Source organism: Mobula birostris, chromosome 1 (genome assembly GCF_030028105.1).
Source record: "Mobula birostris isolate sMobBir1 chromosome 1, sMobBir1.hap1, whole genome shotgun sequence".
In the NCBI taxonomy this organism is placed as follows: domain Eukaryota; kingdom Metazoa; phylum Chordata; class Chondrichthyes; order Myliobatiformes; family Myliobatidae; genus Mobula; species Mobula birostris.
This window is the reverse complement of record NC_092370.1, coordinates 150,806,340-150,828,755: the sequence shown is the minus strand read 5'-3', so window position 1 is coordinate 150,828,755 and position 22,416 is coordinate 150,806,340. Positions and strand designations below refer to the sequence as shown.

The 22,416-nt window shown below is 42.0% G+C and overlaps 1 protein-coding gene across 4 annotated transcripts in view; it reads left to right on the top strand.

Annotated features, from left to right (window-relative positions):
• cdan1 (codanin 1) overlaps nt 1–22,416 on the top strand; it is a 176,309-nt gene that overhangs the window by 3,870 nt on the left and 150,023 nt on the right. For 3 of the 4 annotated variants that reach the window (XM_072263928.1, XM_072263957.1, XM_072263946.1), the window contains exons 3-6: nt 3,094–3,165; nt 4,206–4,427; nt 9,208–9,383; nt 16,847–16,966. In XM_072263928.1, the coding sequence (XP_072120029.1) occupies nt 3,094–3,165; nt 4,206–4,427; nt 9,208–9,383; nt 16,847–16,966 (590 nt within the window). The remainder of the gene's footprint in view (nt 1–3,093; nt 3,166–4,205; nt 4,428–9,207; nt 9,384–16,846; nt 16,967–22,416) is intronic. The other variant, XM_072263937.1, reaches the window with a different exon arrangement.

The window sequence follows — 22,416 nt, the reverse complement described above, 5'->3', positions numbered from 1 at the left end:
AATTCCTGTTGTTTACCTTCAAATTCTTTGTAGGTCCTAACTTGTTGAAGTAGTGAAAAAATTTCATTTCACTCTCGACCGTTTCTGGTATCACCAAGTCTGAAAACTTGAAACCACAGTGAGCAAATCAGTTCTGAGTTGTATTACTGCTTATTTCTCGTCAACTATCAGTGACAAAAATCATTGCTTTTTGAACACAAACACACACAACTGACACTTAAAAACTGTTCGCTCTAAGCTCAGTGTGGTGTCTAACAGTCACATAAGTGCACGTGACTGATGCTAGTTAGAAACTGTTCAGCAACAATCTCTTGTCCTAATTAAGCGGCATCGTGTCCCAAATAAATGAAGGGAGTCCTGGCTATTTTTTCATTTGTTTTTGTTCTTTAAGAGTTGTCCAAAAATAAGTGGATGCGCCGATTAGCTAATGGAATCTACTGTACAGATATGGTTTACATGAATTCAGTCTCACATGATAGAATGGTTGAAAAGGTTAGAGGCCAATGGATCCAAGGCAATTTGGCAATTGGTTCCAAAAGTGCTTGGCAATAGGAGACAGATGGTGATGTTGGAGAGGAGTTTTTGTGATTGAATGCCTACAACCACCAGGATTGCTACTGGGACCTTTACTATTTGCAGTACATTATACGTAAGTGATTTGAATGTGGTTGTAGGTGATATAATCATTTAAGATTTCAGCTGACATGAAGATTGGTGAATTATAAAGTCATAGTGCACCACAACACAGAAACACTTTTCAGCCCATTTAGTCCTTACCGAACTGTTATTCTGCCTGGCCTCATCGACCAGCAACTGCACTGTAGCCCTACATATCCATCCTATCCAAGTGCTTATCCAACCTTTTCTGAAATGCTGCAGTCAAAACTGCATCTACCACTTCCACTGGCAGTTTGTTCCACACTCTCACCACCCTCTGAGCGAAGAAGTTCCCCTTAAATATTTCACCTTTCACTCTTAACCTATAACTTCTAATCTCACCCAACTTCAGTGGAAAATGCCTATTGCATTTACCCTAACTCTACCCCTATGGGGTGGCGAGCTGTAAGGCTCTCTTCCCTTTGCTAGACTGCAGGTTACCCTTGGGCAAGGTGCTTAGACCACCCCGATCAGGGTCCATGGGAGCAGGTGGTGGATGGTCATATGAGCAGCTGGAGCATAATCACAAGTCCTGCATATGTGACTACTGACGCCAGGCAGGCAATCTCTGAAGAGTATTGATAATGGCTGGGGTCACATATCTTGTAAAGGTACTGCCCAGAAGGAGTCAATGGCAATCCCATTCTGTAGAAAAACTGCCAAGGACAATCATAGTCATGGAGACCATGATTGCCCCTGCCATACAACTGGGCACATGATGATGATACTCATTGTTTCATACACCTCTGTCAAATATGTCCTCAGTTTCTTGTTGGTAGTCTGGAGGGTAGTCTAGGCTTCACAGTAACATTAATATGTTGGTGAAATAGGCTGAGAAATGGCAGGTGTTTAATTCAGATAAAGGTGAGGTTGGGGCATTTTGGAAGTATTAACAAGGCTAAGGTGTACACCATAAATGGTGAGGTCCTAGAGAGTATTGAGGAACAGAAAAACATTATTGTGCACGTCCAGAATACATGTCACAGAGCAGGTAGATAACATGGTCAAGAAGGTATGAGATACTGCCCTTTATTAGACTGAGCACTGAATAGAGGAGCAGGGAGGTTACTTCCAACTTTATAAAATATTGGTCAGGTCATTCAAAATGCTCACTACATGCAATTCTAGTTATCACAGAATAGGAAAGATGCCATAGTGCTGGAGAGAATGCAGAGCAGATTTACCAGGGTGTTTTCTGGAATGTGGATTATTCAACTATGAGAAGGGACTAGAGAAGTCTGTTTTCACTGGAGTGGAAGAGGCTAAGAGGGGACAGGAGATGTATAAAATTAGAGTATTGATAGGTTAGATTGCATGAACCTTTTATCTTTATCAGGGAAGAATACAACGAGAAGGAACAGACTTAGGATAAGAGATTTAGAGGAGATCTGAGGGAGGCCTTTTTCACTCAGCAAGTGGTGGATACCTTGACTACGCTGCTGGAGAGAGTGGGGGAGCCAACGTCATTAATGGTGTTTAAGAAGTTTCTAGATGAGCACTTGAATCTCTTTGTCATAAGCTGTGGGCCAAGTGCTGAAAGATGGGATGGGGGGCTAAATGGACTGTTTCAATGCTGTATGTCTCTTGGGTTAGTACAAAGATAAGCTCTCTTGTCATTGCTATTTTTGCTATTTCTTTGTAGAAATTAGGTGGTATATTCCCTGCATTACAGTGGTATTCAGATTTTTAAAAGCATTTTATTGGCTGTAAAAAAATACTGTGTGTGTTAAATAAATGCAAGGTATAGTCGTAGAGTGGTGCAGCACAGAAACAGGCCCTTCATCCCAACATGTCCACGGTGGCCAAATGTCTATCCAGCCTTGTTCCACCTGCTTACATTTGGCTAATATACTTCTGAACCTTTCCTATCCATGCACATATTTATTTCAACATCGTAATTGTACTCGCCTGTACCACTTCCTCTAGCAGCTTGTTCCATATACCCACCACCCTCTGGAGAAACTACCCCCTCAGCTCCCCTTTAAATCTTTCTCCTTAAGACCACCATAAACTTGTACCTTTTGCTTTTAGACTACCCTGGGAAAAGGACGGTGGCTGTCCAGATTATCTATGCCCCTCATGATTTCATAAGCCTCTATAAGGATAGCTGTCTATCTCCGTTACTCACAGGAAAACAGCCCAAGCCCATATAGTCTGTTCAAATTAAAGCCCTCTGAAGCTGGCAACCTCATTGTAAATCTTATCTGGACCCTCTCTAGCTTATTAATATTCCTCCAGAACTGCTCCTAATTCTCCACTTGGGGTCTTACTAACATTTTGTACAGTTTTAACTTGACATTTGATTTTTAAAAAAATTTTTTTTTAAATATAATTTTTATTGAGTTTTCAAAATGATTGCATAGAATGATAATATCTACCCTCCCCCCTCCCCTCAACCTTTCCCCCCGATATACACCCCTACCTGAAAAAAAAAAGAAAAGAAAAAGAAAGAAGAAAGAAGAACTGCCTGGATATTGGAAGGTTTCCACATGCTCCATGGGATTCAAAGTAAATTTAGTATATTTATTTATTACTTTCCCCAAGGGACCAACATCTTTATCATCGGAGCAGCTAAATGTGCCATCCTATCTTTTGTAAATATGGGCGCCAAATATTCAAAAATGTATCATATTTATTTCTTAAATTATAAGTAATTTTTTCGAGTGGAATACAACTAGAAATTTCATTATTCTAGCGATTCATACTTAAATACGAATCCGATTTCCAAGTAACTGCTATAGCCTTCTTAGCTATTGCCAATGCAATTTTTATAAATTCTTTCTGATATTTATTCAGTTTAAGTTTTGGTTTTATCCCTTCAATATCACCTAATAGAAATAATATAGGGTTATATGGAAGTTGAGTTCCTGTAATTTGTTCCAATAAAACTCTTAAATTTATCCAAAAAGGTTGAATTTTAGAACAAGACCAAGTAGAATGTAAGAAAGTATCAATTTCTTGATTACACCAAAAGCATTGATCAGATAAATTTGAATTTAACCTATTTATTTTTTGCGGTGTAATATACAATTGGTGTAAAAAATTATATTGTACTAATCTACGTCGTACGTTTATTGTATTTGTCATACTGTCAAGACACAGTCTTGACCAATTTGTTTCATCAATTTTAATATTCAGATCTGTTTCCCATTTTTGTTTTGACTTGTGGATTCCTTGTTTAATTGTCTGTTTTTGAATCAAATTATACATAAAAGAAATAAATTTTTTAATTTTTCCTTTTTGAATTAAAATTTCAATTTCATTAGATTTTGGCAAAAACATTGTTTGACCCAGTTTGTCTTTTAAATAAGCCCTTAATTGAAGGTAATAAAAGAAAGTGTTATTTGATATTTTATATTTATTCATTAATTGTTCAAATGACATCAATGATTGTTCAGTGAAGGCAAGCATGCCACTTGCCTTCATCTTTCTGCCTACTTGTATGGCCACTTTCAATGAACAATGTTCCAATATTTTAGACATTTTTCTCTTCTTTAAAGAGAAAATTTGTTGGTCGATAATCATTTGTATTGCATTCATTTCCGTAGAACAAAACCATCAAGAAGAATTAACCCTACTCCAGTCAGTGTAGAGCGGTTGCAATCCAGACCCAAGAAGTGTTTCACTTCCACTCCTTTGAGTCAACCATTGTCCACTACGTACTCCAAAGGAGCTACTTCCGAAGCATTCAGAGCTGGACCAGAGCGATTTGGCCCTCTCATACCTTCTAGTAACTTGCAGGAAGAACGGGAAATGTTGAAAATTGAAAGGTATTAAACTTCACTAAACCTCTGGGGCAAATGTCTTTCTTGTTTAACATATTTGTATTTTCTATTTTTATCTTTCAATTTTTTGACAGTCTTAATGGTGCATAGGTGGAAATCAAGTATTTCATGCTGGACTCTGATTTACCATTGTTTTCCAAAAATCAACAATGACAGTATTTACTGTATTTGATGGACCCCATGACTAAATTTCAGTTTTGTGTGTCTGGATCCCTTAAAGGATGCATGAAGTTTCTTGGTTTGTTATCTTTGTGAGAATTCCAAGTGGCTTTAAATATGCAGACCATATCATTATCTGAATATTGTAATCATGCTGCATACCGCAGACACTTGATTTACAGGGTTACAACTTGAGTGCAATGTTATCTAAATCTGGTTTGCTTGCTGTTAAGGATTGAGGTATCCAGTTGCCAGGACGAATATGGCTGCAGCAACTCTCAAGAAGCTTGACATTGTTCAGGGCAAAATGAGCTTCCTGATTGGTGTCCCTACAGCCACCTTAAACATGTACTTCCTCTGTCACTGATCTGCTTTAGCTCCACTGTGTGTTCTCTGCAGAATGGATGGCAGCAACTTGCCAAAGCTTCAGTTGTAGCACCTCACAAATGTGAGCTTTCCTGTTAAAATGACAAGGCACATTTGGCACATGCACTCAGTAGCTATTTTATTCAGTACAGCGGTGGATTCAGGTGTGGTCTTCTGTTGCTGTAGCCCATCTGCTTCAAGGCTTGATGTGTTGTGCATTCAGAGATGTTCTTCTGCCCATTACTGTTGTAACATGTGATGTGTGAAAACCCAAGGAGATTAGCAGTTTCTCTGATACTGAGATACTCTGGCACTAACAATCATTCCATGGTCAAAGTCACTTTGATCACATTTCTTGCTCATTTATTGATTGGTCTGAACAACTGAATGTCTTGACCTTATCTGCATGTTTTTATGCATTGAGTTGCTGCCACGAGATTGTTTGATTAGATATTTGCATTAATGTACCTGATAAAGTGGCCACTGGGTCTGTAAGTTCTCTCCAAATCAGGTACCAGTGTACCTCACTTTTGCCATTGTTGGGTTAGGATTCCCTATTTGTTTTTAGAAATATCTTCACAGTGATTGCAGTGATTCAAAAGTTGACTCAAACTGTTTGCAGTAGTAGATGGTGAATGAATGGCCTTTTTACAACAATAACAATATCCCAGGAATTTTAAAAAATCATTTTCAGTGTTAAAAGAATTTGAAAGGTAGATAATTATTTCCTTGGGATCTTGAGGTGGGCAAATGGATTTGAGGTACAGGTCATCAGCAAACCCACTGAATGATAAAGAAGTTTTGAGGAGAGGAATGATCTACTGTTTCTAATTTTTGAAACAAGCATTGTTATTACATTCAGGATAGAGGGTGAATTGATAATTTTCCTGTTTTCCGAACTATTTAACTTGTGTATTTATATATAAACACTTAGAAATATATTAATATTTGCAGTGTTTATTTTGTACTTTATAGTAATTTTATGTCTTTGCACTGTACTGGTGCTACAAAACACCGAATTCCACATCATGTAAGACAGTGATAGATAATAAATCTGATTCTGATACTTAAGTATGACCCTGTAGAGATTTATTTTGCAATCAGTTTACTTTTGGCAAACAACTTTTTTAGATTATTTAGAAATACAGCATAATAACAGGCCCTTCCGGTCCAACGAGCCTGTGCCCCCAATTACATCTATGTGATCAATTAACCTTCTAACCCTAATCTTTGGAATATGGGAGAAAGCAGAGCACCCAGAGGAATCCCTGGTGGTGACAGGGAGAAAGTATGAGCTCATTACGGACATTGGTGGGAATTCAACCCAGGCCTCTGGAGTTCTAATAACATTATGCTAGCCGCTACGCATTTTACCCTCCAAATTATACTGGATTTCCATTATTATGTCTACACAGTGGTATACTGAAATGTTTTTTTACTTTGATACGTTTTTGTAACAAACGTGCATACAGATAGGAATTTTATCATAACACTTCAACGTGGAATAGTGACCTGTATATTTCTATTCAATAGATGCTTGTTGTGAAGGACCTTCATTTAGTTTATTATACAACTGAAATGTTAGTATTACAAACTATTACCAGTTCAGGAGATAATTTGTCTTTGTCAGACTCTGAAAAGCTATCCTGTCCCTTGGGTCTTTACCTACACATGACAGATAGTTTCCTTTCAGGTCCCTCTCCAATTCTTTCTTAAAGGTTACCAGTGAATCTCTCAATTTCCTTTTCAGGGGACCTATTGCAATTGACTCCAGATCACAGCAACTAGCTGCATTACAAATACTCATCTTTCCTTTCTTTCCTCCTACCCTTACCATTCTATTAAGTATTATCCTAAATATGTATTCACACCATAGTCTAGATTTTTTTTCTTAATTATTTTAGGAAGAATCCTTTGATTATTGTCATGGACAGCTGGTGTTCAGTTAATAATACCATAAAACATAGGAGCAGAATTAGGCCTTTTGCTCATCGAGTCTGCTCCGCCATTCAATCATGACTGATCCTTTTTTTTCCTCTCCTCAGACCCACTACCTGGCCTTTTCCCCATAACCTTTGATGCTGTGCCAATCAAGAACGTATTAAGCTCTGTCTTAAATACACCCAATGGCCTGGCCTTCACAGCTGCTTGTGGTAACGAATTCTACAAATTCACCACCTTTTGCTATAGAAATTTCTCCGCATTTCTTTTTTAAGTGGACACCCTTCTATCCTGAGGCTGTGCCCTCTTTTCCCAGATTCTCCACCATGGGAAACATCCTTTCCATATCAACTCTGTCTAGGCCTTTCAACATGCGAAAGGTTTCAGTGAGATCCCCCTTATACTTCTAAATTCCAGCAAGTACTGACCCAGAGTCATCAAATGTTCCTTGTGTTTTTGTCCCCTTTATATTTGTCCCTTTCATTCCCAGAATTGTCTTTGTGAACCTCCTCTGAACCCTGTCCAATACCAGCTCATCTTTTCTTAGATGATGGGCCCAAAACTGTTCACAATACTCTAGGTGAGGCCTCACCAGCCTTATAAAGCCTCAGCATCACATCCCTGCTCTTGTATTTTAGACCTCTTGAAATGAAAGCTAACATTACATTTGGCTTCCGTACCACTGACTCTACCTGCAAGTTAATCTTTAGGGTGTTCTGCTCAAGGTCTCCCAAGACCCTTTGCATCTGAGATTTTTGGATTCTCTCCCGTTTTAGAAAATTATATGCACATTTTATTTCTACTACCGAAGTGCATGACGATGTATTTTTCACCATTGTATTTCATTTGGCACTTCCTTGCCCATTCTGCTAATCTGTTTAAGTCTTTCTGCAGCCTTCCTGTTTCATCAACACTACCTGACCCTCCACCAATCTTTGTATCATGTGCAAACTTGGTGGCAAAGCCATCTATTCCATCATCTAAATCATTGAGACACAGCATAAAAAGAGGCGATCCCAACACCGACTCCATCAGGACACCACTGGTCTCTGGCAGTCAACCAGAAAAGTATCCTTTTATTTCCACTCTCTGCCTCCTACCAATCAGCCAATGCTCTAACCATATCAATAACTTTCCTGTCATACCATGGGCTCTTAACTTGGTTAGCAGCCTCATATGTGGCACCTTGTCAAAGGCCTTCTGAAAGTCCACATATACAATATGCATCCCCTTTATCTATCCTACTCGTAATTTCCTCAAAGAATTTCAGTTGGTTTTTCAGGCAAGATTTTCCATTGAAGAAACCATGCTGACCTTGTTGTATCTTGTCCTTTGTCACCAAGTACTCCATAACCTCATTCCTTAACAATTGACTCCAACATCTTCCCGACCACTGAGGTCAGGTTAGCACAAGAACCTGAAAAGAAAATTTAATTTAATTCTGCAGGAATTAAGCTTGTATGATCAATCAAATCTTTTTTCCAATTTCCTATTATCAAATGTTTTTTCCCCTTAAATACATTCACAGTATTCAGTGGCTTCAGTAGTTTTTTGGCAAATTAAGTGAAATCCAAATTGCAGGATTTTGACCCAAACCATCAATAATTCATTTCCTTCTACTGAGTTCTTCCAACTGGATGGTGCTCCAAAAGCACTCTGCTTAACTCAAATTGTTTAAATCGAAGTAGATTTAAAAGTCAGTTGCCTCAGAACCACCCACAAAGCCTGTACTTTTTAAATTCATATGCTACCCAAGGTTTTTGTGTGTGGAATTGTGGACCAGAAATAATTTATTTGCAGTGATCAGAATCTCTCACAAGCAACTTACTAGAGGCATTTACCTGTGCAACATCAGATTTTTTTGATAATGTAACACTACCAGTAATCAACTATAAATAAACAAAACTTTTTTTTTGTGTTTGAGAGCCAGGTTGGATATCTTTGAAGCTTTTGGTCTCCTCTACTACGATAACAAAATGCAAATATAATATTGAAATGAGAGGTTGAATGGTCAAGGAAAATAACGCACAATAACTCATTAAGTGCTGTATTTTGTTGGTAAGAAATGTCTAGATAACACTAAATGTTTGGTGTCCTTTGAGATACTGTCACACTTGCTGTGTAACTCCAGTATTGCTGGTTCTGCTTATTTAGTTACAGTGGTTTTACGGTTCTATATGCTTTACAAATACTCTGAATTCTTGCATGCAAAATTGCAAGGAATCACTGATGTACGTTTTGCAGTTGTACTTTCGGTGGTTGTAGTTCAACTATTTTTGTTTGTTTTCAAAATTTTCAGATATAAATTGATTCAACAGTCACCAGTCTCAGACCCAGCCACACCAATTAAGTGTCAATATGGAAGATCCTTAAGTGTTTCCTCTGATAGTATTGCCGTATGTGCCGATGTAAACAAAGTTTCTCACAAAAAGCAGTTGGATGTGTTGGCTCAGTTGTACTCGGCCTGTATCTCTGGTAAGTGAACAGGTTTTTTACTGATTTAAAGATAAACAGAAGAAAGATGAGGATTTTTTTACATTGGGAATGATGATTTGGGATGTATTAACCAAATGTGAATTAGAAACAAATTCTTTGTAACAGCCAAAGGGGATTGATGTACTTATCAAAATGAAAAACGTACAGAGGTGTAGGAATACAGGATTTAGTGGCAAATCTCGAAAGTCAGTATGGACCAAATGGTCTCTCTCTGTTGTGAGTACACAAGTAAGTTCAGGTCTTAAGAAGAATTAACTTAAGATAAGATAATGAAATGTAATGTGCAGACATATGTTTGTCTGAATGTAATATATGTGGTGGGAGAATATTCTGATCCTGTCCAATAAAACCTTCAGGTATAAGACTTTGTCCTAGTATATTTAAAATGCCCTTTAGTTCTCCATGTAGGGAATTACTTATTTTGGATGTTTTCATAAGTTGTTAATGCTGGCTGTACATTTCCTCCAGTGCCATTGCTATGATCAGAAACTCACCATTTAGGGAATCTTGTGAAAGACCGTTGTGTTACCTTGATGAAATACATCAAATGTCTAAGGAGTTTCAGTTTGGTATTCTATTTTCTTTTGTCCGCCTTCAGACCAGGTTCATTCTTTAACAGAGTTATTGCCAGAATCAGGTTTATTATCACTGATTTAGGTGATGTGAAATTTGATGTTTTGCAGCAGCAGTAAAGAACAAAGACATAAACATTACAAACTAAATAGTCCAAAACATAAAGATAACAAGATGACGTTCATGGATTCACTAATGGTATAGGGGAAGAAGCTGTCCTAAATCATTGAGTCTGAGTTTTTAGGCTCCTGTACCACCACCTCAATGCTAGTAGCAAGAAGAGGGCATGTCTTGGATAATGAGGGTCCTTGGTGATGAATACTGCTTTCCTGAGGCATCACCTCTCGAAGTTGTTCTCAATGGTGCGAGGATTATGCCCATGGTGGAGCAGACTGAGACTCAACCCTCTACAGCAGGGTTTCCCAACCTTTTTTTTTATCTCATGGAGCTTTACCATTGACAAAGGGGTCCATGGACCCCAGGTTGGGAACCCCTGCTCTACAGCCTTTTGCACTTCTGTGCATTGGTGCTTCCATACCAGTCTGTGATGCATTGTGCACATATAGAAGTTTGTAAGATGTTTGGTAACGTAACAAATCTTATCAAACACCTCAAAAAATAGTACTGTTGTTACTGTCTTTTCCTCACATTCCTCAATTCTTTTGCCATTAAATAACACATCAATCTCATTCTTGAATATATTTAATGACTTGGCCTCCAGTGCCTTCTTTAGTAGAGAATTCTACAGCTTTACTATCCTCTGATGAAAAAATTTCTCATGGTCTTCATTCTAAATGGCCTGCTCCAAGTTCTGAGACTGTGACCCCTGCTTCTACTTTCTGTTGGGAATTCTTTCCTTTTATCTTCTCTATCTGTACTTTTAGAGTTTTGTACGTTTCTGTGAAATATCACCTTATTCCAATCTCTCCTCATACATCAGTCTTATCATCCTAGGAGTTAGCCTAGTAAGCTGTTGTTGAATTCTCTCCATGGCAATAACATTATTACTCAGGAAAGTATACCAATTCAATTCAATTCAATAAAGCTGTCAGACAACACCAGATGGAATCTCATCAAGGCTCTGTAGAGCAGTGGCAAGGCATCTTCACTCCTGTGCTCAAATCCTTTGCTTTGAAGGCCAACATGGGATTTCAAGGATCGACTTTATTCACCATGTACATTTACATGTATTTGGGATTTGCTGTGGTATTTTGGTCAGGGCACGACATGCAACAAAAAACAACATTCAACAATTTGGATAGCAGTGGCAGGATAGGTCCGAGTCAGCATGGATTTACGAAGGAGAAATCATGCTTGACTAATCTTCTGGAATTTTTTGAGAACGTAACTATGAAAATGGACATGGGAAAGCCAGTGGATGTAGTGTACCTGGACTTTCAGAAAGCTTTTGATAAGGTCCCATATAGGAGGTTAGTGTGCAAAATTAGAGCAAATGGTATTGGGGGTAGGGTACTGACATGGATAGAAAATTGGTTGGCAGACAGGAAACAAAGAGTAGGGATTAACGGGTCCTTTTCAGAATGGCAGGCAGTGACTAGTGGGGTACCGTAAGGCTCGGTGCTGGGACCGCAGCTATTTACAATATACGTTAATGATTTAGATGAAGGGATTAAAAATAACATTAGCAAATCTGCAGATGACACAAAGCTGGGTGGCAGTGTGAAATGTGAGGAGGATGTTATGAGAATACAGGGTGACTTGGACAGGTTGGGTGAGTGGGCAGATGCATGGCAGATGCAGTTTAATGTGGATAAATGTGAGGTTATCCACTTTGGTGGCAAGAACAGGAAGGCAGATTAATATCTGAATGGTGTCAAGTTAGGAAAAGGGGAAGTACAACGAGATCTGGGTGTCCTTGTTCATCAGTCACTGAAAGCAAGCATGCAAGTACAGCAGGCAGTGAAGAAAGCTAATGGTATGCTGGCCTTCATAACAATAGGAATTGAGTATAGGAGCAAAGAGGTCCTTCTGCAGTTGTACAGGGCCCTGGTGAGACCACAGCTGGAATATTGTGCACAGTTTTGGTCTCCAAATTTGAGGAAGGACATTCTAGCTATTGAGGGAGTGCAGCGTAGGTTCACGAGGTTAATTCCCAGGATGGTGGGATTGTCATATGTTGAAAGATTGGAGCGACTGGGGTTGTATACATTGGAATTTAGAAGGACGTGAGGGGTTCTGATTGAAACATATAAGATTATTAAGGGATTGGACACGCTAGAGGCAGGAAACATGTTCCTGATGTTGGGGGAGTCCAGAACCAGAGGCCACAGTTTAAGAATAAGGGGTAGACCATTTAGAACGGAGTTGAGGAAAAACTTTTTCACACAGAGGGTTGTGGTTCTGTGGAATGCTCTGCCTCAGAAGGCAGTGGAGGCCAATTCTCTGGATTCTTTCAAAAAAGAGTTAGATAGAGCTCTTAGAGATAGCGGAGTGAAGGGATATGGGGAGAAGGCAGGAAAAGGGTACTGATTGTGGATGATCAGCCATGATCACAGTGAATGGCGGTGCTGGCTTGAAGGGCTGAATAGCCTACTCCTGCACCTATTGTCTATTGTCAATTACAAAGAATTTTATAAAAAAAATAACTTTAGAGGTTAAAGGATGGATGTGAAATAAAATGTTTATAAATACGTAAATAAGCTGGCTGGTGGTGCAGTGGCATCAGTGCCGGACTTTGAGGCAAGTGGTCCTGAGTTCGAACATGGCCGGCTCCTTGCAAGCTTTCCATCTGTGCTGGATTGAGCATCGAGCTAACGACTCAGCTTCATAAACAATGCTAAAGAAACAGCAAGTTTGAAGCCCGAGGCATGTAGAGGAACAACAAATACATAATTACTTGCATGTGTTTACAATATAAACAGCATTATAATAAGTGGTTTAAAGTGTCTACAGTGCAGTGATGGAGGTAATAGTTAGAGGAAGGTGGGAAGACCAACGGGAGTGGTTGATTAGAATAATTGATAACTTTTAATATACTGTGAAGCTTTTTTTTAATAGCCCAATAGCACTTTCCAGAAGAGAACTTTTGGAAAATTCAGTTTGCAGTGTGGGTTGTGTTCGCAATAATTTTTCTTACTTTCTTTGTCCTGAACATATACAAGGCCTGCAGTGATGGTAGACTCCGGCCAATAATTTTTTTTGCTAATGTGATAATTTGCTGTAGTTTTCAAATACAGTGAGAGGATGCTGCACCAAACCAGAGAGGATGCTTTCTATGATGGCAGTGTAGAACTGCCCCATTATGTTCTGGGGAAGATGGAATTTTACCAATTTGATGTCCTCTGCCAATCCTGAATGTTTGCTTTCAGTGATAGACATCCATTGCACCTTCCTTTTTGCTAATTGATTGTCATTTGGATATATTTTTGTTTTTGGAACCAAAGTGTATGGCATCACCTTTATCTGCATTTATCCACACCCCTAACTTGTAATTACATTAGAGACTTTTTCATTCTTTTTATAGTTCATAATGTCTTGCTTGTTTTGTCTACTAGAAAATGTTGCATTTAGTTCCCTCATCCAGATCATTGCTATACAGTATATGGTGAATCAATATGGATGAAGCTCTGATTCCTGTGACACCCCATAATCGTTTGTAACCCTCAGGCTCGGCCAGCACGTGTTCGTCTAGGGGAAAGCAACTTCTGGCCCCGCCAAACTGAGAGAACTCATTCGTGTGGATGCTGCGTGATGCCCGGTTACAAATCCGCACTGCAAAATATCAGACTGTACACCATATGCAATTAAATGATTGAACTTTATAAATCTTAATCTGGATAGAGGGTTAGTAAAGAAAATAAAAAGTTAAGGGGCCCATTTTAAGGAAAAAGTCTGTTGCACATCGTTGGAGCTCACTGTTCTTCCACTTGTTCCCGTTGACCTCCAAGTGTAGCTGGCCCTCAGACCCTCGCTCCTCAATCCACTCCGTCCGGTGGTCTTCCGACTCTCTCCGTTTGCATCCTCTCTCCATCACTGCCTGACGAAAGACCGCGAAAAACCCGGCTCCCAGACACACAAGAAAGAATAACATTTCTCCTATTGGATTATATACATTCCAAAGTCCCATTATCTCTAGGTCCCTAAACATTGCTGCTACAGAGAAACCATTACCTTAAAAGTGGAACATTACATAGAAGCCATTACATTAGCCTTAGCAGTGAAACCTTACAGTGTGTTACACTCTCGCCCCACCAAATTTAGTCATGTCCTCATGACGTTGAGATAATTCGCCAACCCTTCCTGCAAAACACAAAGCCCAATCTGGATGTAAAAGGCAGTGACGTAGCTCCCCAACACAGTAGGGGTCACACTCCATTCCCCTGGGGCTACGTTGGCCAGCCTATCTGGGGATCTCCTGATTCTCTGAGACCTCTGCACCCCCTCATCTAACCCAATGGGAGAAGGGCTGGGAGTCTTTTCCTCTGTCAATGGGGAATTAGTGAAAGGCAGCATATTCCACAGAACCCGAGGAACGAGCACAGAGCGCTCACAGTTTGGGGTCTTGGCCAAGTGGTAACTACCCTATTTCCTATAGTTTCTCCCCGGCTTGTCTCACGGGGAACAGGTGCGCCAGGGGCATACCTCTGAGGTCTTTCAGAGCGTCTACTAAGAGGGCCTCGCCCTCAGGCACTCTTGGAAATTAGGGGTCCCAATCACTCTTGCTACCCCACTGGGTTGGACCACCAGTGGCTTTGACTGGGTGAACCACACAGTGCCTCATTTAAATTTGGTACTGGGCCCAATGCAGCCACGCACTTCCACAAAAGCAGCTCGAAACACTGGGTGCACAGACAATGTCTCTGGAAAGCTCTCCCAAGCTTTCTCCTTGCAGGACCCCATAGCCTCCTCAGAAACGATAGAACTCTGTCTTTGAAGTCTCCGCCCCCAGCTACGGGAAACTCAACTTGTGACTCAGCCCGCTCGGCTACCTTCTCCTCCTCCTTTACAGTATGGACAGTCCATGGCCCCGCCTCACCTGGGGCACCGATAGACGCTGGCAGTCCCACTGCCGTTATGTCAGTGCTAGTATGAAGTAAAACAAGGTCTGAGCCCACCATTCTATCAAAACTCCGCGCTACAATTTTGACTTTGCCAATAGCTGTAACCGTACTCAAAAATCGAATTAACAGTTCATCCGGGGTACGAATATCCACCCCACTCAACATGCACGCATTAGTTACCGGTAACTGTACGGAGGCTCACCACTGCTTCACCCCAGCAGTATCCATACCAGCACAAATTTAAACACACAACCCACTGGTTCAATGCTCAGGGCAATTACACAGCATCCCATGGAATCAATCCCGGACGAGCCCCCACAATTGTAACCCTCAGGCTTGGCCAGCACATGTTCGTCTAGGGGGAAACAACTTCTGGCCTTGCCAAACCTAGAAATCTCGTTTGTGCGGATGCTGTGTGATGTGTTGCCCGGTTACAAATCTGCACTGCAAAATTACAGACAGTATATCATATGCAATTAAATGATTGAATTTTATAAATCTTAATCTGGATAGAGGGTTAGTAAAGAAAATAAAAAGTAAAAGAGTCCATTTTAAGGAAAATGTCTATTACGTTTCATTGGAGTTCACTGTTCGTTCATTTGTTCCCTTTGACCTCCAAGCGTAGCCTGCCCTCGGACTCTCGCTCCTCAATCCACTCCGTCCGGTGGTCTTCGACTCTCTCCACGGTTTTAAATAATTTTGGAAGATGGCTACAAATATATTCCTTATTTTCAGGGCTGCTTTCTTTAATCCTCTGGAATATAGCTAATCAGGCTTAGGATTTGTCAGTTTTTAGTCCCATTAATTTCTCTAGCACTATTTCTTCAGTAATGCTGGGCATCCTACAGATGGAGGATTTCCAGCACAGATGGAAAGCTTGCAAGGAGCCGGCCATGTTCGAACTCAGGACCACTTGCCTCAAAGTCCGGTACTGGTGCCACTACACCACCGGCCAGCTTATTTACGTATTTATACACATTTTATTTCACATCCATCCTTTAACCTCTAACATTATTTCTGGGCTTTGTTGAGGAAATTTACTGTGAGTGATGTCTTTCAGATCTGAAACTGGTGAGTCATTTTCACAGATGGTATATGGTACTGTGTAATGAGTATAGGGTTCCATGAGTTTGTTGTAACTGGGAGAGGTAGTGGGGATCAGTTCCCATTATTAAATGCTCCCAATGACGTGTGTCTCAAATAACCAAGTTTGGCTCCTGGCCTTCACCTGTGGCTTAGCTACTAAGCCTAGTGGAACAATTTCTATTGACAGGAAATAGGCCAATGGCAGATTACTGGTGCCTTAAAACCAGTTGCTTCAGACAGATGGGTCTCATCAGCTGTGGTTAGCAGCTCATCTAGGAGAAGGAAAACTGATATTAACTCTACGCTGCCGTGTGGCTACACCCACTCATGGGGAAGGCTTCAGGAGTAAATTCCTGAGGAAAAACCTGGAGCTGTAGTCCGTTGAGTTCAATGCTAACAGCCAACGCTGGTGCAGAACTATATCAATCTTTGCTATTCCTTTGGATTCATCGGCTGCATGGGGAAGGGGAGCCTGCTGCATGGGCAACAGCATGCTCTCCATGTCGTACTGCCCTGGCTTGCATTTCATGGAGACAGCTAGGATGGAAAATCCATCATTGATCCCACTCAACGGAGGGCCCACAATTAGTATAGAATGGCATTTTAAGAATAGAAGATACTAGTTTTCTGGCTGGGCTTTAAGGTGATTATCAACCAAGTGAGGAGAGGTCCATCATAGTGAATGCCTGATTCCTGTAGAAAAGGCAATAAAGATGTGAGGCAACCACATGTCCACAACTAATATATCTTTTCTAATTCCAGAGAATTTAGTGCCAAACATTTTTTTGGAGCTGTTCTTTATACTGCAACTGTTGACGTCCAGGGGAACAATATCAACAAATGATTTGGAAGATGGCGGGAGCAATGCTATTGAGAGAAAGTGTAAGTATCATTTCAGTAGGAGACTGTAATAACTATATTCCCAATATGCGTTTCAAGCCAATGCAAATTATGTTTAAGGAAATAGCAGACAGTTTGCTCTCTTGATTAGTTAATCAGTTTAGTTCTCTTGATTAATAGATATTGTTGCACTGGAAAAAGTGCAATAGTCAATTTGCACACAAATAGTTCATACAAACGGCAATGCAGGTACCAAAAAATTATTCTGGTGGTGTAGTAAGAATCCTAAAATATCGGCTAGAGAGCACAAGGAACAATTGCTGGGATCAAATGTATGATGTGTGGTGGAAGGGTGACCAGGGTGCTAGGTGACCAAGATATTGTCTCTGCCCACCTGAGCCTGTAGTGCTCAAGGCAATGGTCATGTGATGGGTCAAACTGGACAAAGGATCGACCCAGGTAGGGGTGGAGAGAAGTGACCAGGGTATAAAAGAATGAGCACACCGGTGATGAGATCTCTTGGATTTGGGCTCACCACAGGTTAGGTCGCAACTGATGCTGTGGACTGATTGGAACGGGGTGCTGCAGTTAAACGGCCTTCTGAGATCAGTACCACTTGTTGTAACTTAGCAATAAAGTGTGTTGTTTGCAGCATTGCGTGTGCAAGGCTTGCGTCTATCAGATCTGCAAACAGTCCTTACCTTTTGGCACAACAATTGGCATCATGAACAGGATCCAGTGAAATAAACTGCACTTGCAATGTTCAAGAAGAGTAGAAAAGTCGAGTTGACTCCTGAAGAGTTCTGTGTCCCAGGGTGGACCGACAACTCTGAGGGCTTGGGTAGTTTGGCCAATTTACTGACGGCACATGGTGCCCCAGTGGACTGGTCAGACAGGCAGAAATCTGCAGGCTAGCCAGAGAGGAGCATTCTGGTTTCTGGCTACAATAAAGGTTTCTGGTAATAAGGGATCAGCAGGAGGAGCTTAGGAAATTGAGGGAGGAGAATGAGAATTTAAAACAGGTGCACCATGATGGGTGAATCTGTAATATTCACTCAGCAGAGGGCTGAGGTTTTAGAGGAGAGAAATATGACTATGACCTGTAAGTTAATCAAAGCTAAGCAGGAGGAAGCGGCCTGGCGGTTCCACTGGACCCCAGACCTGGTAAAGGTGCAGGTCATAGTCTTAAAAGGTGACCGCCCAGGTAGCTGGGAAGGGGACATATGGTATTCTGATGAATCCCGGGGGGAAGCCAGTGAATACGTGTCATTCCCTTCACCCCTACCATATATGCCCCTTGTCCCCAGTGCTGCACGCACTGCCCCCCAGTGTTGACCTGTGAGTCCAGGTGAGACCCATTGCTGTCACCTCTGAGATAGTGAGCACAGGTGCCAACACCAGATGTCAGTTTTGCACAGGGAAGTCAGCAGTGAGGAGGATGACCAATGGAGCTACTCCGAACACGAGGCTGCTTCCCGTCCCGCGGAACACCGTAACCATGACTGCCCAGCCCTACACATCTAGGGATCTCTATGATCTAGCAGACTGGCATTGCTGGAAGCCCGGGGAGCCGTTCGAGGCTTAGCTCCTCCGGTCCTGGGATCGTGGTGTGGATGCAATGTGTTTGATTGACGCTGAGGCAGGCACGCTGGGCACCCTCACCCACTACTACAGGGTGGATAATCAAATGCAGAATGGTTGGGGCCAGGGCCACCAGACCTGTTGAGAGGGCATCCGGAGAGCAGTGCAGGAGCATTATGCCTCAATGGCTGACTTCCTGTGGACCCTCTGCCAGTGGTTGCTGGTGAGCTCCATTTATGGGACCATCGTGCAGGAGCCCATCTTGATGACACTTTGCTCAGCGCTGGAAGTCTCCAACGCTTGATTAAAACAGCGACCCTCTTCTCCCTCCCACCCCCTTTATCTGCACGGTATCCTCCTCCTTCCCCCGCCACTGGCTGTCTGATCAGTGATGCCCTAAGTTTGTTAGGGGGCTGGAGGATGTACATCTTCAGGGAGCGCGGGTGGGGGAGGTTGAGCTGAGGAAGAAAGATAGACCCATGTGGGTCACGTGGCAAGGAAATGTTTTTAGCTTTTCTCTAAGCATGGGTGCCGAAGGAGGAGGTGGACGACATCCTGACTGTCAATGCAGTGCATGCATTATGGAAGGACAAGTGCAGTAGAGGGAAGGTGGGGGCAGAGGAGTGATCAGACCATTGGCTGGCCACACTGAGCCCCCCTCACTGGAAGGACATTGGGTTGATAGGGTCACGGGGCGTGAGGGATGGGTTTCACCAGTCTGTAGGAGTGTGGCCAGGTCTCCTGGCAAGTTTATGCGGCAGCCTTGTTCCGACCGGGAGACCTGAGGCAGTATGTACCGGTGGCAGTTCATTGGGGCAAGGGAAATGTGCAGCAATGGTTAGTGCTAGTTGGTACCGGCTGATGCCACCATTATCCCATGGGAAGCAGGAAAAATTGAGTCCCAGCAAGTAATGGTAGAGGGCCTGGGTGGTGCGATCACTCTTGCTCGGGAACACCACAGTACAGCTTTCTATCGACAATGGTCCTCATTTTCAGTAACTGTTTTGGTGACCCCTCTCCAGAGTGTATCTTGGGGATGAATGTGTTAGGGGGCAATCGTTACATACTAGCAGGGGTCCCTTTACCTTTGGGGTTGGTAAATCTACATTTATGGTCGGGAGAAGTGTAGCCAGGGCCTGTGCCCATCGCACTATGGGTGTCACTGTTTTGAGGGGTGGTGCCGCCTGTTGCCCCTGCACCCCAATGCCATGAGCATTTTAAGTAAAATAGCCCTGGCAGTACACAGATAGCAGCAAGCAGAGGCCACCTACTGTAATAATGAAGGGAAAGGGTCCTTCGTCGGTAATAGCTTGAGGGCTCACTACACCATTGCAGATCCCCCTGCTCCAGTCAATGGTACCTACTGGGTATGCGGACATAAAGCCTATCACAGGCTCTCTGGAATAGGGGCGACCTGTGAGTCTCATGGCCAGTTCCTAAATCATGGAGAGGGTGCTTTTATTTGAAGTATGTAGTACCCCACATGTAGCACCTCATGGATCTGAAGGAGTACCCCCACCTGATCCGAGCTAAAAGAGCAATCACTGAGGCCGAGAGGTTTTGGTGATAGCCTTCCCTGCCTATGGACTATGGAGTGGTGACAGCAGCCAGAGAGCTGATTAATATGGCCTCAGCCATAGAAGCTCTTGCAATTAGGGCCTCTACTGTCTTTAGTAAGGTCAACAAAGCCCTCACTGAGTTCTCAGGAGAATTAGTAGCTGTCCGGACAGTAGTCCTGCAGAACTGGATGGCCATAGACCTCACCCTGGCTGAGAAATGGGGTACATGTGCATTAATTAGCCAAGAGTGCTGTACCTGTATACCTGACAGCTCTGATAATATTACAAATTACACATTCAAAGGACAGTGGAAAAGATTCACAAGGTTGGGGAACAATATCATGATTATTACACTCCTGGGGTTGATGACCCTTTGGAACAACAGGGCATTGGTGGTCCACTATCATACATTGAGGTCTGACAATAGGGGTAATAATATTGGCTTTCATGTTGTTTCACTATATACACACACACACACACACACGCACACGCACACGCACACGCACACACACATATATATATATATGTATATACACATATGTATACACACACACACATACACATACATACACTAACGAGTAAACTGTGGAGGTTGTACTGACTTACGAAATTGTGTATTGTGTAATGTATAATGTAGGGATGTGCAGGGATGTCTTAGATTGTGGGTGCCTTGTGACTGAGGGGTGGAATGGAGTAAGAATCCTCCAATGTCAGTTAGAGAGCACTAGGAACAATTGCTGGGACCAAATGTGCGATGTGTTGGGGAAGGGTGACCTGGGTGCTGGGTGACCAAGGTATTGTCTCTGCAGACCTGAGCCTGTAGTGCCCAAGGCAATAGTCACGTGATGGGTTGAGCTGGACAAAGGATTGACCCAGGTAGGGTTAGAGAGAAGTGACCAGGGTATAAAAGAATGAGCACACCGGTAGTGAGGTCTCTTGCATTTGGGCTCACTACAGGTTAGGTTGCAAGTGACGCTGTGGGCAAATTGGAAACTGGTTCAGGTACACTTTGGAGATAAGAACCACTTTTTGTAACTTAGCAGTAAAGTGTTGTCTGCAGCATTGTATGTGCAAGGCTTATTTTTATCAGACCTGTGAACAGTCCTTAACTTCTGGCACAACAGATTCTATCACAGCATGATAGAATACATGTGAAAAGGGGGGAGGGGCCAGCAATGGAAGACTGGAAGTCAAACGTGACTTACTGTGATTCTGGAATTGCAGTTTTGCAGCCAAAGGCATTGACCAGCATGAAAGTCATTAAAGGCTCACATGGAATTAAGCAAAGTTGATGGGTAAACCTTTGGTTTGTCAGTGATGCACAAGTACTGGGCACTGATGGGAGTCTAGCTCTTGGCATGTTGGGGAAGGGCAAGGTCTCTCCTGGTGTAGATGATAGACTCCGGTGAAGAACAGTGTAAATAGCTATGAGGCCTCAGCTCACTGGCTGCAATGCTTACCAATAAAGTTGAATGATTGTATAGACAAGGGAAAAATTTGGAATTTGTCACATCAAAAATAATAAATTACAAAAAAGGTTGGAAAAAGTAAAGATCACAGCCACTTAAAGCAAACATTTCATTTAAAAATTGATTTGCCAGTCAAACTGCTGCCTCACAACTCCAGTGAGATGGGTTCCACAGTGACTTCCGATGCTCCCTTTGTGGAGTTTGCATGTTTTCCCTATGACTGCCTGTCTTTTTTCTTGGTGTTCTAGTTTCCTTCCACATCCCTGAAATGCATGGGTTAGCAGGTTCATTGGGAACAGTAAATTGTCCTTAGTTGTCAATAAGTGATAGAATTTAATGAGGATGGGAGAATGTGAGGTGTAGTCCATCTGGTCCGGTGATTTATCTACCTTCAGACCTTGCAGCTTCCCAAGCACCTTCTTCTTAGTAACAACAATCACACTCACTTCTGCCCACTGATACCCTTGAATTTCTGGCATGCTGCTAGTGTCTTTCACAGTAAAGACTGATGCAAAATACTTATGAAGTTCATCTGCCAAGTGGTCCGATATCTACTCTTGCCTCTATTTTACTCTTTATATATCTGAAAAAAACCTTCGTTATCCACTTTTGTATTATTGGCTAGTTTACCTTCATATTTTATCTTTTCTAACCTTATGGCCTTTTGTCAGTAGCGGCTGTGCTTCCTCCATCTGGTCAGAGAGCAGGACTATGTCATCTGCAAAATCGAGATCTGTGAGTGTAACTGGTCTGACCCTTTTGGTTCGCCCTGGTTTTATGGTAAAACCAAGCTTGTCATGATCTTTGGTAGCTTGCCGCAGAGCATAATCAAGGACGATTATAAAGATGTAGGGTGTCAGAGTGTCTCCTTGCAACACACCAG